Source organism: Aptenodytes forsteri, unplaced genomic scaffold, assembly GCF_000699145.1.
Source record: "Aptenodytes forsteri isolate BGI_AS27 unplaced genomic scaffold, ASM69914v1 Scaffold142, whole genome shotgun sequence".
Taxonomy (NCBI): Eukaryota; Metazoa; Chordata; class Aves; order Sphenisciformes; family Spheniscidae; genus Aptenodytes; species Aptenodytes forsteri.
In genome coordinates, this window is record NW_008794598.1 from 4,590,687 (window position 1) to 4,603,108 (window position 12,422).

At 54.1% G+C, this 12,422-nt stretch overlaps 1 protein-coding gene across 3 annotated transcripts in view; it reads right to left on the minus strand.

Annotated features, from left to right (window-relative positions):
* The window catches only part of IP6K3 (inositol hexakisphosphate kinase 3), a 20,001-nt gene that overhangs the window by 6,494 nt on the left and 1,085 nt on the right, over nucleotides 1-12,422 (minus strand). The window contains exons 2-3 of one of the 3 annotated variants that reach the window (XM_009272846.2): nucleotides 8,772-8,972; nucleotides 3,802-4,128 (exon numbers count right to left, since the gene is read on the minus strand). In XM_009272846.2, coding sequence (XP_009271121.1) covers nucleotides 3,802-4,000 — 199 coding nt within the window. In that variant the 5' untranslated portion in view covers nucleotides 4,001-4,128; nucleotides 8,772-8,972. Of the gene's footprint in view, nucleotides 1-3,801; nucleotides 4,129-7,787; nucleotides 7,935-8,771; nucleotides 8,973-12,422 lie in introns of those variants that run through there. The other 2 variants (XM_019470364.1, XM_009272847.2) reach the window with 2 other exon arrangements.

A 12,422-nucleotide genomic window follows, 5' to 3' on the forward strand; every position in this document is an offset into this window, starting at 1 on the left:
CAGAAGACCCCCCCCCCCCCCCCCGTTAGCAACACGTGGAGCTGGGTTTTATCCAACTGTCCCCAGGGTACCCTCACTTGGTCTGTTGGACACTACGGGGAGATGCATTTTGGCAGCTTAACAAACAGGGGAGCTCTGTTCTCCCAAGCAAATTTGCCAAAGCAAATAAATATGCAAACTCCCTTCTCTCCATTTAAAGTGAGATTATAGTAAGTAAACACAGACAGAAGGACATGCCCTCTCTGTGTGTGCGGAGGGTCCTGCCTGCTGAGTTTTGCTGACTGAGGGGGGGGTTCACCACCTGAATTGCAGGAGCCCTGTGTGTCTGCAGCCACCGGCCACCTCCGTTAGACTCGGGGTCTCCATCCCTCCCCAGGCCCTGCACCCCATAACCCTGCAGCTCCAGCTGTATTCGGATGTGCTTCCCTCCCGCCCTCCGTACAGCCCCTCTGCTCCACATCCATTTCTGCTCCCTTTTGCTGTAAAATCAGCATTAATCCAAACAGCATGCCATGGCAGGCTCGGTTAAATCAGCTAATTTTGTACTGAAATGGGGGAGGAATACACACAGGCTGCTTTGCTAAGGGAGCTGGGGGGCTGGAAACCTTAATTAGGGGGTAAGTAATAATTTTAGCTATCTTAGTCCTTCGCTCGTGGTCATGGTGAGCACAGGGAGCTCTGTCTTCCTCAGGCTCCAACGTTACCCACCTGATCTTTAGCTGAGTCCCATTTGTAAAAAATCCATATTACAGATAACTGAGAGCAAGCGAAAGTCCTATCAGCTCGGATGCCTGCTTTGAATTTTCAGGGGAGGTAGGCAGGAAAAAAAAGCCAGCGTATCTTTTGCCTAAATCAAAGCCTTTTTATTCTTAAAAAGTCACTGCGAGGCGAATGGAGCCCTCGATTCCAAATCTAGTGCTACGCCTCAGTTACGGCGCTATAGCAGCCTGTAACCTTAAAAACTGTCCCAATTACATATCTGCAAGTCAATGGAGCTGTGCTGATTTACATAGTGCTGACAATCTGGCCCTAAAAACGTTATATATAGCATGAAACTAAGAGTTCTTAAGTATCTTACATTAATATGAAAATTAATGGGGAGATTTTCAAAGGCAAGAATGAGCCGTTAAATTGCAAGGGAATGTGATCCTCTCACTCCTTCCAGCTGAAAACTCTGCCTTCATAAACCTACGTCTCAGCCTGAAAAATACTTTTATTTCCTGGTGTGCTTCCATACGGGTTTTGCATATGTCCTGCAAGTGACCTACGTGTGCAAAACAAATCTGTAGCACATGGCTACCGACCTTCTCTTTTATTGCAATAAGAAAACACCTATCTGGGAGCAAAGGTGTATTTCGGTACTTGCTATTTGCTGGCCTTTTAGTGTCCCCAAAACCGCAATCCCCCTCCCGTCCAGCACCAGCGAGGCAGGCAGCAGGTATTTACGGGTGCTGTCACCATGCTAGTGGCATCCCAGTGATCCTCAGGAGCGTTTTGCTATGTAGCTCTACCCTCATGGATTTATTTTTAAATTTACAAGTGCATTTATTTACTGCAGTAGGAATCTGAGCAGAACCCGGCTTGAAAACAAGTCCAGCATCCCCTTGCAAGCTCAGCTCGGGGCAGGCAGAGGATTGCAAGGGGTTGGTGGGGGGAAAGCCGGTCCCAAGGTCACCAACCTGCCTGAAATGGTTAAGCGAGCGGTAGACATTTTTTTAAGCAGCCACCTCGGTGTTAGAGTTGAATGATGACATTTGATCAACATTGCACATAATGTCATCATTACATAATGGTCCCCGAGCCGTTCCCTGCCCCGCATCCTAAGAATAGAGATGAGGAGCATGGACACGTGTGAACGGATGATGAAGACCTCAGGATTATTCCCCCTGATGCTCATCCCCCCCCCATCACCCTCATGGGAAAATCTTCCACCTCTTTAATTTGCCTGGCATTCAGGGCTGGGACAGTTATAATCAGAATAAAAAATGTGTGTGCCCAATGCCAAATTGGAGAAGAATTGCTATTTAATTACCCCTCGTCGCAAAACTCACTGGGACTTGCAATAGAGGAGAAAAAGCAGACAAAAAGGTATTAATAACCGGACCACCCCTGAACTGGTAAGCTGGGACTGCTTAACATCTTCATTAGAGAGACAGAGCAGGGCCCAGCCCTCCAGCACCGAACCCTGGCCCCTGCTAAAGAAAATTGCGTAGAGGAAGACTTGTTTTCTTTCTTAAGCATCTTTTTAATATCGTCCCATAAATCTACAAAGGCCCCTGACTTTCTGGGAGAGGGAGAGATTGGATTGGAAGCACATCGAAACCGCGGCTGACACTTTGAGCTCTTTTCTGTAATGCTGAAGGACCAAAAGATATTTTAAGTTTTTATGTGACAGCGGAGCTTCTCGCCTCTTGCAAAAATCCAGGGTCAGGAGCTTTATGAGCAGCACAAGTCTGGCAGTAAAAGCAGAAATAGTGAGGGAATAAGGGAGGGAGGGAGGGAGGATGGCTTTAAAAAAATGCTAGGACCCCCACAGACACCAAGAGCTGATTTTCAATAGCTAAGCTGAGAAATTCAGCTGGGAAAGTGGTTCAGGGCAAGGAGAGTTAAGGACAGGGAAACTGAAGGGGGGGACCAGGCAGTGATGGGGGGCACCGAGCAGAGGGGCAGGCGGGAGGCTCTTCCCTGTCTCGGGAAGGTCTCACTTGTGGTAGGACAGCTGCCTGGATTTGGTTTTTAAGAAGTTAAGTGGTCTGTGCCTCTGGTTTTCCAGGGACCAATGCTTACAGGAGCGCTGGGGGGAGCAGGGCTTGGCTAAGGTGGAGCACCCAGCAGAAGCGATGCTTGATACATCCCTGGGCTGTTTTTTCAGGCTCGGTATTTCATGCTGGCCCCAAGAACCATCTCTCCCCCACCTCGTGCTAGTGCCAACCCTGACCCTTTCCTTGCCCTCACCGACTTCTGTGCCTCTGACACAAACCTTCACCTCCTCTAAAACCAAGTCCTGGAGCAACGGGGCCGTGCACGTGGTGCAAAGGCACCCTTAGCTCTGCTCCTGGTACAGGAAACCTTTCTTATCAGGGATGCTAATTCAAAGCTCTACTGAACAGAGCACGTAACGTGTCAGATCCTGGGAATCCTGTTTTGAACAAGACTCTCCTAGTCCCTGCTTTCCTGCCCCTATTCAGTGCCGCCATTCACATGCCATCAGACCAACTTATCTGGGGCCATGACCTGCAAAAATCCTCAAAGCAAACGCTGTTGGGAACCCCCATCCTATTCCTGCCCCTTGTTCTGTGTTTTTTCTTACCGTCTCTGTCCCACTCCTGCACTGCCCAGGCTCTCGACTCCCCGGGAGGGGATCGTGTTCAGGCTCTCAGCCTCTACCTTCTCATGCCTGTCCCCCTCAAGAACAGACCAATTTCAGCCCTGTTTGACATAACGAGAGTCCCCTGTGTTACCAAGGCCGACCATGGCAGCAAGGGGATGGGCAGGGGGGAGGATCTCCTGGTGCCAACAGCCAGCGCTCAACCCTTATTAGACATCAGAGACTCCCCCCAGCCACAGAGACCCAGGAAACCCTCCCAGTCTCACAGACCTGCTCCTGTGCACACTGTCACCCGGGAAGCGTCCTTGCTCAACGAAACCTGCACAAGTGCTGGGGCTCCACAGCTCAGACCCAGCCCGACCGAGCCAGCCGGTACCTCCCGTGCTGCCACTAGCCCCTTATCCCAATCTCAGGACTAATCCTGGTGACGACACTGCCAAGCCCTTAGCTCCTTCCCCAGCATCTCCCCTTACCTTTGTACTGGGGCGTGAACTGCCTCATGGCCAAGGGCAGCGACTCGTAGAAGCTCAGCTCCTGCGAGACCAAGGGCTTGCAGATCGTGTGCTCGTCGTACTTCATCATGCTCATGTGGCCGCCCACCTGATGGACGAAGGGCTCCAGGAGGACGGCGGTCCTGCTCTCGCTGGGGTCCAGGGGGCTCTGCCCCACCATGGCGCTGGGCGGAAGGCGGAGGGGGGGCTCGTTCCCCTTTAGGAGCAGCGAAGGGGGATCGGAAGCGGGGTTTGGGACATACTGCGCTGGGCCAGTTAACACCCACTCTGGGTTTTCACCGACAGTGTCTGCAAAACAGAGGGTATGGGGGAGCATGAGAAAGGGGGACGAGCCACCGCAAAGCCACCGTCTGCGCCGGCATCCCGGCAGGGCTGGGAGCTCAGCCTGGCCTCCCATGCCCCCGCGCCACGCGCCAGCAGCCTGCGCCGCAGCCGGGGCCAGGCATCGAGGGCGCAGCCGGGAGGGATGAGGTGTTTACGTGCCCAGGGGCTGGCAGGGAGCCCCAGCCTGAAATGCAGAGTCCAGAGGAGACCCGATTAGACAGGTCCAATTTAGACCTGCTGGGGGCAAAAGAAACAGAAGGGAATGATCAAGAAGAGCTATCAAGTTAATGCGGTGGCCTCGTCAAACCAACTGGATCAGGGCATTCCTTGGACCGGTTACGCCGGGTTATTAATACACTGTATTAATGACACCCCTTGCTGTGAAACAGCCCCAGTTTGCCTTACGAGACAGTATTAATGATGGTCTTAGTCTTTCCCAAGCTAGGACATCCCTTGCAAAGGAGGTTTATTAATAAAGCCTCTGCAAGCTCACCTCCCTGAGCAGTCCCTTGCCTCTTAACACGGCTGATGGGGTTAGCAACACCTTCTGTACCTTCTAAAGAAACCTCAGTTTGGGGCATTCCCTGTCATTTAACACCAGAGCATTAGCAGGAGTGTTTCCTCCACTGTGCTAACACATGGCACGAGGATGTGTCAAACCAGCACTGAGACGGTTTGCACCCAAGCGCCAGCTCCCCTGAGCTCTCCAGCCCTGCCCTCTGCTACAGCCCAAGGGAGCATCCAGCAACGTTCCTGATTCTGGCCCCCGAGAGAAATTCCTCCTTGGTTTTGACAGCAACAAGTCCTGGCTCTAAAACAGTAAGGTAGGAAAAGCACAGACAGGGACCACATCTGTGCTGTACTGCCTTGGTTTCTCTGGCAAGCACCCAGCAGCACCCACCCCTTCGCTTCATTCTTTGCCAGAAGCCCATGGATGGCTCTTGCTCTGGGGGACATTGGGCAGGGGAATCCTGTAGCCATTGAGGAAGACTAAAAGGAAGCTGAGCTAATATTTACACTGGAGAAGCAGTCTGGCTTCATACCATCGAGGCAGTAAAATCAGAGGAAGACACTCCAGACCCCAAACTAAAAGGGATGAGGGGGGAGAAATCATTCTTTTGAGGACTGGTCCATGTCCTTGCAGCCCTCAAAAAGGGCTGTGCAGAGCCCTGGTTTGCCTGCCCTGTTAGCACGGGTGACTTTCTCCTTGTTCCTCCAACCTCAGCCAAGCTTGGCAAGTTTTGCGTCCCATTTTTACCCAGTACAGTAGATAATAATGTCTTTAGAAGATCCTTCTCTCTACCAAAGCCTCCAGGATGAGTTGCTGGGTGTGAGCGACACCACCTCTGCCAACCCCAAGCCTTGCTGGGACCGGGGCAGCACCATCACCCCCTCCTTGACCAGGAGACACCGAATAGCGGAGGGATGGTGGTACCTCCCTGCTCACGCCAGGAATAAACCTGGAGTTTCCCATCGCGGGCAGCCGGCTGCCAGGCTGCTCCCAGGTCTCTGCAAGGAGGGCAGGCTCAGCCTTTCCTCCGGCACCAGCAGTTACAGCCTGACCTGGGAGCTTTAACCACTAAAATACAGCATATTCCTCATCCTGCAACAAAGAGCCAAAGCTCTGCTGCTTAAATTTCCCCTTCACGCTCCTCCTGCTGCAATTAAACCACCGAGCAAACAAGCACTCGGCGCAGGTGCCCGTTTTGTTTTTCGCTTGGATGAGTGGGATGAAGTGGGTTGAAGGCAGAGAAGGGGGAGAAGAAACACTCCTACCTCCGAAACACATGGAGCAGCTCCTTTACCTTCCCCCAAGGTGGGGTTCCCCCCCCCCCCCCATTTTTCTATTCTTTCGTCACCGCACCCTTTGGAGAGGAATTTCTGCTCTACAATTACCAGCCTGCACCAGCACGGAGGGAACAAAGCCAGGCGGCTTAGATGAGTGCTTTTCAACCGGAGAAGAAAGCAGCTCTTCAGTGCCTTTCTGAAAGTTAATAAAAGCTTTTAGCATTTTGTTAAGTTGCGGCAACTTTTGAAGAGGATTTCTCCCTTGAAAGCTGTAGGATTGTTGTGGTTCCCCCCCCCCCCCTTCCGAAAAAAAAAAAAAAGGAGAAAGGCAAAAAACAAGCAGATTTGTCATAACACCTCTTTGGAGCAGAGAGCACAACATGACTTCAATCCAGTATTTGTTGCTTCAGAGACAGTCCAAGGCTGAAACTCGGCTGACATAACACACTTACAATTCTGGCAACCTTGGCATTGTGAAGAGGGTTGGGGGGGAAAAAACCCCCACAATTTGGTAAGGCTCTTATTGTTTTCTCTTAAGCAAAACTCAGAGCAAGATTTGCAGTAAGAGAAAGGGGCTCTTTTCATATTGGTTTTGTTTTGAAGCAGCTCGTCCATTCAGAGCAGATAAATGTTGCCACAAACACTTACTGAGCTGCTCTGAGCTCCTCTGAAACAAGACACTCTTGAAATAAATCACTTCTGCTGGCTCAAGTTATCGCAAATGCCAAAAGATATTTACGTCGCTAAAAATACATGGAATTACAGATAAATCTGTATCCTCAAAAACAAAACCAGAAACCTTGAATATTTTTCCTCTAGCTACAAAAAAAAAAAAAAAAAAAGCATCCCAGGCACTGCAGATGAAGATGAGTCAGAAAATAGTGGGGAAGGAAAATACTCCTCTGTATAGAGACCTCCCCTCTCCAGAATAAAAACCCCGAGATACTTTAAAGCATCTGCAAACAGGCATCTCCCCGGCTCTTCTCCCTGGTGATTATGTCAGAACACACCAGCTTCCCCTCCGGTGCATTGCAGCAGCAGCACTGGCCTGAGATAGACTTGCATTTCTAACGAGCGCGTATATGTAACGAGGACCTGCCAGGCTGATCGGCACCGGCCAGACCGCGGCTCTGCCGGGAGCACAAGCCAGGGCTTTCGGAGCCCCGGATTGCCGGGTACTGTTACCCTCCGCCCTGCTCTCATTCAGGGTCTGAGCTAAACAGGTTATTTATTCCCAACTCTAAGCACAGTGAAAAGAAATCAAGCAGATTAAATTCTCTAGTCTTTAATTAGTGCCTACTCCATCCCATCCCAAGCAGAAACGTTGTGGCTCTGACGTGCTGGGGGCAAAATGCAGACAGCCTGGCCCTAGCAGAAAGCCCACGCCTTGCAAGCAGCTCGGGTCCTCTTCGCAGAAAGACTTTGGAATATTGAAAAGCAAAATGACTTTAAAAACAAGTGCTCTTTCAGCACGGGACCATGTTCTTAGTGTTATATATTGCGGTCAGCACCTTCACCTCTGGGGGACCCAGCTCCCCGGAGCATCCCAAACCCTGCTGCAAAGTCAGGTTTCAAGTGCTGCAGGGTGCTGCTATTTTTTTTTTTTCCTGCTTTATTAAAAGGCAAGAAAATAATGTAGCTGTTAATTTGAAGAGATCCGCATGTCCGTAGCTCTTGGTACCGGAGCTGACCTGGATTCAAAGCCAGCTCCTGCACCGAGCACCAGCCCAGCCCGAGAGCAAGGTGCGGGCAAAGCCCAATCGCCTCATTTCCCCTCAGTCTTTGGCCTCGCGCCTCCAAACTCCGCGACGCATTGCCCATAAGGAAAATCCTACCGGTTCCAGCTCAGCACCCATCCCGGCAGGGCTCGAAGCAGACTCGGGGTGTTTGCACGGGCAGGCAAGCGGCTGCAACCCTCAATGACCCTTCAAATCTGCCTTTCCTGCTCTTCCCTCGACTACAGCCAAAGTCAGAAATAGTTGCAGGGCAGCGTCATGCCGGGAATGAAAAGCTCAGCTCTCGGCAAGAAACCCAGCTCTAACCATCCTGCCATAAATCCTTATGTGCAGAAACCCTCAGCTCTTTTATCTCACGTTTCCTTTCCTGAAAGAAAATGATGTTCGTAAAGTTGATGGCTGGTCCCCACGTCCCTCACGAAGAAGATGCAAAGATACAGTTTGCTGCACTGAAGGATTTCTTTGGCTGCTTTGCGGGAAGCAGCAGGACCGATGGGGAGGGATGGGAGTTGCGTTATCTGGGGCTGGCAGGCTGCTGACAGCCCCCTGCCCACCCCCGGGGCTGGCATGGGCATCGGGAGACAGTGCGGGGCGGCAGCGGGGCCAGCGAGGGCTGGGCTTCCCGGCAGGACACGGGAACGCGCTTTTGGACCGCAGTAGGAAGCTCGGGGCTGCCAGCGGTGCCATGGGATGGGGGGATATGGTGCTACCGCGTCCCGCGGGAAAGGGCACGGGTCCCCTCACCCCCCCTGCCCGATTTCTGCCTTTCACACCACCAAACACCATCTGCCCTTTTGCCGAGCATCCCCGCACTTTCTGGCGATGCCACGAGCGCGAGGGAGAACCAAAAGCCACCAGGCTCAGTTTTTGCAGACCCCGGGTTGCTCCAGAGGTTCGCACCAGCCCTCCAGGTGCCGGCTGTCCCCCTTGCTCCCATCCCTTCCCGCGAGTCACGGCTGTGCTCGGAGCCTTCCTAATAATATCCCACTCGCTCTCCAAAATCAAGCACTTGTTCATCCTGCCCTTATTCATCCTGCCCTGGAAGGCGGCCAGTGCTGATGCAGAAGCCGCCCTGGACCTTACCTGCTGGGTGTACATGGCCGGTCTGGGCTCGGAGGCGAGCGTGGGCTCGGGGTGCTGCCTGGGCTGGGTTTCTCGCTGCTTCTTGGTGTGGCTCAAGTACGAGAAATGAGGGAGCGGGGGGAGCCCACGGACATTTGGGCCACCACCTGTCTGCTGCCGCCGGTGCTGCCAAGCGCCTGGTATGTCTAGCTGACAGCTGAGCTTTAAAGGGGGGAGAGACACCCTTGGGTGTTAAAGGAAAACAAAGTCGCGTGTGCGAGAGGGTTAAGGATGGAGGGAGAAGGGGCTGGCTGTGTGCAAGGCTTTCCAGAAAGCCTGGCCACGCTCTGGCTCCCTTGTGCAATCGTCTCTCCAGGAAAACAACTGTTGCTTTTTTCGGGTCTGTTTTCCACCAGACCACCTGCAAAAGCCCCCCCGGCTCGGCCCCATCGGTGTTTATCACCTCCCCATGGGAGCGGGCTGGGAGCCTGGCTGCTGCCCGGCAGGGAGAGGGCAGGGGGCTGGCGGGGGGGGGGGGGGGGGGGACTTCACGGAGCTCCCAGTAAAGAAACCCACAGGCTTTTTGCTCCCTGCATGGGGAAAACATGCTGGGGCGATGCGGGGGAGGACGGGGCAGAGGGGCTGTGATCGCTGGAGGGAGGTGGCGAGAGCAGCCGGGATGCTGCGGGACAGAGCGAACCGCTGAGCTAAAGGGGTTTGGCAAAGAAAAGCTATTTATGGCAAGGGGGGCAAGGCACAGGGCGAGACCAGGGTTTGCCCGAAGCTGTGCGGTGGGCGAGTGGATCAGGGAGCGGAGCCCACAGCCGCCCAGCCCCGGCCGGCCCTGCCAACAGCCTCGTGTAGGGAAAAACGACACCCCGGCGCTTTGGGACCGGTGGGGGAATGGAAAAGTCCCAGGGAGGTTCCTGCCAGGGCCGAATTGTCTCCTCCAGTGACTCAAGGACAGCGCGTGCCCCCCGGCCACCTCCAGACACCCTCCAAACACCCGCTGCCCGGTGTTCTCTCCAGCGTGTGCCGAGGGCAGGCGTGCTCTGGACATGCCGCGCCAGCCCATGCCAGCCCCATGCAACCCAAGAAGACGGGACCCATATATTATTTAGGAGATCACACAGCACACGCAGTCCGGGCATCCCCCAGGACAAGGAGGGAGTGGTGCCCGTTCTCATCCCCCCCCCCCCCCCGTCCCAGGGGACCCAGACCAGCCCCCAGCGATAACTCGGGGGACATTAGCAAATTAGTGCCCACGACTGGGGCCCCGCGGGCTGCGATGGGGAAGGCGCTGGGAGGGCTTTGCAGCAGAACGTCAGGAGGTTGGGAAGAAAATCTTGCTGTTGAGAGAACGATTGATTGATGTGGTAATTCTCCTAACTGGAGGGGAGAAAACAGGCTCACGAAGACCAGAGGGATCGAACTGATGGTCAGGGGCAGAGGCCGAGATTAAAGACAAGGATGAAACAAAGACCCTGATTCCCGAGCCCTGACTTCACTCTGCTTTATGCTGGTATTTTAGTTCAGGAAAGTGCTTTTTTTAAAAAAAAAAAAAAGCTTGGTTTCTGAGGGGAAAAAAGCTGACGTGGGCGCTCTGCAAGGCCAGCCTCGGTGCATCCCCCGCCAACAACTTCTGAACCCATCGGCCAGTCTCAGCAAAATGCAATAGAAGTGTCAAAAACTCAGGGTGTAAATACCCCTAAGGTACCTCGCCGCCTTCCAGCGATGGGGTGAAACGTCCCCCGGTCACGGTTTGGCTCTGCTCGCCATCGCCTGCACCGTGATGGCCCTGGAGCAGCCGGAGGCCAGGGGAGAGGACAGGTTGGGAGTAAACCAGACAGGGCTGGGGGAGACTGAGCAACCTTTCCAGCCAGGGTGCCTTGCCCGGCCATGGGGAACACGCTCCCATCCTCGCCCTCGCCACCATGTCATCCCTGAGCGCATCCCCTCGGCCAAACAGCTGAGCTATAGGTTACCCTTAAACGTCAGTGCTGTGGGGTTGTGGAGAACTCGTGCTTGATAACTAATCCCTGGTGAGAGATGGAGGTTTTTGGTGGGTTTAGGTGCTGTTAAAGGGGGCAGCAGAGCGAGGAAAGGCCAGCCCGGACCTGGGGCTGCAGTCACAGCTGGGGATGCCGGGACAGACCTGGACCTGGCTGCTGCCTTCTCCATCCCACCTGGGCTGTGGTCCCTGCTAGGCTTACCACCAAAACCCCCAGCTCTCCTGGGACAGGGGTACAGGTGACACAGCCCAGAGCTGTCCCAGGGCTGAAGCACCTCTTGCCTTTCAGCAAGCCAGAGGTGATCGCTGCAGGCACCAGCTGGCTCTCCTGTGTCTGGAAAGGGCTCAGCATCGCAGGACGGGGTGCCCGTGGGCCACGGCTCAGCATCACGGACCATCCCAGCAGCAGGAACATGCTGGGTCCCAGCATCTGCTTCTTGTTCCCTGAGTCAAGCTGGTCGTGGTGTTTCCTCCTCCTTTTCCAGGACAGACGGGGCAGGGCAGGTCTCTAAGCCAGCTCCCCCTCGCCATGCCCGCCACGAGGGTGGCACAGGCAAGCAGCAGGGCCCGACATCGCTTATTCTGTCCTTCACGCACTATAGCACATTGCTCCAAAAGCCCCCGAAAAGAGAAGCCAAGCCAGTATGCAATCCCCAAACACATCAGGCTTTAAATCTAATCATTATTGAGCTGGTAGGAGGGGGCCAGGCCCATGCTGGGGCAGGGGGGTCCCTTGGGTTCAGTGAGCGGCAGGACCGAGCACCCAGGTTTGCCCAGGGAGCCCAGCACGGGTGCCCGGCTGCTGCAGCACGTCATCGACACACACCTTTCTCCTTTGCAGAAGCCCGTCCTGCTGGATATCGTATGTATTTTTAATGCATGTGTTAATTGAAGCGATCTCATTTTTACGTCGGGCGTATCGCCGGGCCGGGAGACATGTCCTTTGCAGTTATCGCTCCATTAAAACAAGCGCACGGAGGATGCCCGAACCAGAGCCTGTGAGCGGCTGCGGGGTCCCTGTGCAGGCAGCCGAGCTGATTGCCGCTGCCAAACGGCCGCAGAGGCAATTACTCAGCTTCTTGTAAAAAGCGGAGCGCTCTAAGGGGAGAGCAACTCCGTCTCATATTAAAACTATGCTAATTAGGAACTAATTACTGGCACAAAGATATTATTACCCTCGGCTAGCCTGCAGGCTGCAGCCTCGGTCCCGACTCCAAACCTCTCCCAGCTCAGTACGGACTCGGGGCAGGGTGCGCACGCTGTCATTAATAAAAGTGGAGGCCAAGCCTTGAGTGAGCCAGGGCTGCCTGGTCCCCAGCTCCCGGGTAACCTCAGCACCACCAAGCCTCATCCTGACATGACCCGCGCAGGGCCCTCCTCATATTAAAGGACTAAATTTATATCTGCGGGAGAGCTGGAGTGAAACTGTGTGACTGAGGATTGCCTTGGACATTGAAGAGAAACAACAAAAACTGCTGAGGACACACAGGGAGCTGACGCCGACCCCGTTGTGCTGCGCCCGTCCTTCCCCCTCCTGCACAGATGCCAACAGTGCAGGTTTTTCCCCTTTCCACCTCCAAAGGCTTTGGACCATCCTTAAGTCTTTGCTGTTGTTTTATTCTCCACTTCCCACCCCCCCCCGGACAGGCAGGATTGCCAGA